Raw genomic sequence first — 2,740 nt, forward strand, 5'->3', positions numbered from 1 at the left:
CTTTAAAGCCCATCTCATTCCAACCCCCCTGCCATGGGCAGGGACACTTTCCACTAGACCAAGTTGCTCCAGCTGCTGGTTTGGGGCACTTTTTTAGCTGCAGACACATTTTGAAAGCTGGAGAGGCAGCAGAGCAAGAGGCACCACTTCAAAACCCCATTTTGCAGTTCATTCACTTCCATGTGGCTTTTCTTTTCACTCTTACAGTTCTGATTTTTTTTTCTTGATGAAAAACCTCAAAGAAACAGCAAAGGAGGTTTTTATATTTGCTCAGCATTTCTTTCTGCAATTTTTAACCAGTCTTTTAACCTTGTGTGTCTGTGAAGTGTCACCAACCCATTCTTTGTTTAGGGGAGTTTTCCTTCTTTCCTATCCTGTTGTCTGGGATCAGGTGAATCTTGACCACAGCCTGTGGTCACTTCAGCTCCAGAGGTTTGTCTGGCTGCCCTTTGTGGGGTTCTCTGAGCCACCCCACTCCAGATCACTCCATGTCCCCTGCAGAACACCTGGAGTGAACGTGGAGTGGGTGGGGAAGGGACCACTGCAGAAATCCTCATCTGTTCTTCCATTATTGGTGACTCCCAGTGGAACAATCTGGTCACAGAATGTGCTGAGCTGTCACTTGGTCAGTACAAGGGTGTCCAGGACAACCACAGGACCCCAAAACCTGAGTGGCTGCACTGGGATGAGGATGGGCAGCCCAGGAATGGGATTCTGGGGTGCAGTGGAAAGGTGGTGGCTGTTTATCTCCAATTTCTACCCCCAATGGGACTGAGAACCCCAGTGCAGAGGCTGAATGGGACTGAAGGGGCCTTGTGGGGGCTAAAAATTAACTGGGACTCAACCTGTGGAGGAGGGAGGCACAATATCAACCAGTCAGCCTCTGGCGGCCTTTGCCACCACTGCTCTTTGAAGCAACGGGAAAAATCCCAAAGCCTTTGCTTTTCCCGTGTGTCACTGTGGTGTCACGGCTCAGAAACGCCTGGGGCTGTCAGGGGCGTGTTGAAATTATGGTCCGAGTGAGTTTTGGCTGCCAAACTCCCCAGGCTCTCCCCTCCCAGGAGGCAAATGACCCACACAGCACACAGAAATCTTATCTTGCCCATCTTTACTTCAAAGCAGTCCCGGTCGCGCCGGCGAGAGCAGCGCCCCGGGAGCTCCACCCCGAGGTGCTGCTCGATCATCTCCCCTTTTTGGGTGAGGGCACGCAGCAGTACATCTTCCCGCAGGAGGGGCTGAAGGTCCACTCGTCGGTTTTGCCACACACGTAGGAGCAGTACCCGTCACAAGAGCTCTTGGGCTGCCCCTGCCCTGCCGGGGGACAGAGAGAGAGAAATGGGTTATGAGGGGAAATGATGGGGGTGGAGGAGGGCAGAACCCCTAAATTTATTTCCTTGTTGGCTCCCAGGTGGCACTGAGGCACCAGGTACCTTTGGTTTAGGCTCACATAGAATAGGACACGTTTTCTCTCCCCACTGAGCTGGGGGACCACTGGGCGCTTAAAAACCACTCCATGCATGAATGGGAGAGATGGGATTTGCAGTGTGGCATTCATCTCATCCCAAACCCAAAGATAGGTGGGATAAGTCATCAGCCAGAGCTGCCTGCAGGTACCTGATCCCCAGGGCCAAAGCTGAGTGAGATAAACCAACTCGCTCATCCCCTAGCACAGAGGCTGGAGAGGAGACTGCCATCTGTACCCACAGCCTCCAGGGTCAGCCCACTCTCTGCACCTCCACCAGTCCCTGTCTTACCTGGGGTGGCCAAGGAGAAGAGCAGGAGCACAGCAAAGAGCAGGCAGAGCACCCTCATGGTTGGAGGCCAGGGAGGATCTCAGGAGTGTGCCTGAGGTGGCCGGGGTGGGGGACCTGGGAGGCCCCGGATTTTATAGAGCCACAACAAGTGGTGTGGCGAGAGGAGAAACCAGAGCAAACCCCTCTCCAGAGAGTTGCTGTTTGTTTGCTGGTGTGTTCAGTGTCACCCCGACCTGCTGGTCCCACTCACAAAGGCACCTGGCAGCAGGTCTGTGATCCAGGGGGATGTGGGGACCATTCCCTGCTCCAGATCTGGCCACTGGGATGTGGCTGCCAGGACACATGGAGCCACCAGGAAGCAGAGCTTCTCCCCAGGCGTGCAGGAATTCAGTCTGGGAGTCTTTCTGATAAGCTCTGGGCACTGTCTGATAAGCTCTGCAAGGCACAGACACAATGGACAATAGTGGGGTATCAGATCCATCAGAGTGCATCCAACCCTGACTGGTGCACTGACAGTGAAGCTCAGAGAGTCATGGAATAGAATCCCAGCATGGTCTGGGATAGAAGGGACCAAAAGTCCATCTTGTTCCAGGGATACCTTCTACTATCCCAGGCTGGTCAAAGCTCCATCCAACCTGGCCTTGGACACTTCCAGGGATCCAGGGGCAGTCACAGCTTCTCTAGGAAACCTGTGCCAGGGTCTCCTCACCTTCACAGACAAGAATTCCTTCCCAATATCCCATCTATCTCTGCCCTCCATCATCTTGAGGCCATTCTTCCTTGTCCCGGATCCTTCTCTTCTCCAGGTGAACCCCCCCAGCTCTCCCAGCCTGGCTCCAGAGCAGAGGGGCTCCAGCTCTCGGAGCATCTCCGTGGCCTCCTCTGGACTCTCTCCAGCAGCTCCACGTCCTTGTGCTGTTGTTCCCCAGGGCTGGAGGCAGCTCTGCAGGTGGGGTCTCACCTAAGGGGGCAGAGGGGCTAAATCC

General features: G+C 54.5%; 1 protein-coding gene across 1 annotated transcript; it reads right to left on the reverse strand.

The window, feature by feature from the left end:
* Nucleotides 1-1,180: 1,180 nt before the first annotated feature.
* On the reverse strand, nucleotides 1,181-1,812 carry LOC114072567 (small basic protein 1-like). Its single transcript, XM_027910445.1, has 2 exons — nucleotides 1,755-1,812; nucleotides 1,181-1,311 (listed from the first exon to the last, which is right to left on the reverse strand). Exons 1-2 carry the CDS (start codon nucleotides 1,810-1,812, stop codon nucleotides 1,181-1,183), a joined length of 189 nt encoding a protein of 62 aa, XP_027766246.1.
* Between the last annotated feature and the right edge of the window lie 928 nt (nucleotides 1,813-2,740).

The sequence above is a fragment of the Empidonax traillii genome, unplaced genomic scaffold (assembly GCF_003031625.1).
Source record: "Empidonax traillii isolate 1590-97213 ecotype Southwest subspecies unplaced genomic scaffold, ASM303162v1 scaffold3481:size12766, whole genome shotgun sequence".
NCBI classification, from domain to species: Eukaryota; Metazoa; Chordata; class Aves; order Passeriformes; family Tyrannidae; genus Empidonax; species Empidonax traillii.

What these genes read in the sequence shown, in the direction of transcription:
- LOC114072567 (XM_027910445.1), bottom strand. Translation starts at nt 1,812, where the DNA reads ATGAGGGTGCTCTGCCTGCTCTTTGCTGTGCTCCTGCTCTTCTCCTTG. An exon ending in CTTCTCCTTGGCCACCCCAG is followed by an intron (nt 1,312 to 1,754) that starts GTAAGACAGGGA and finishes GTCCCCCGGCAG; the next exon opens with GGCAGGGGCAGCCCAAGAGC.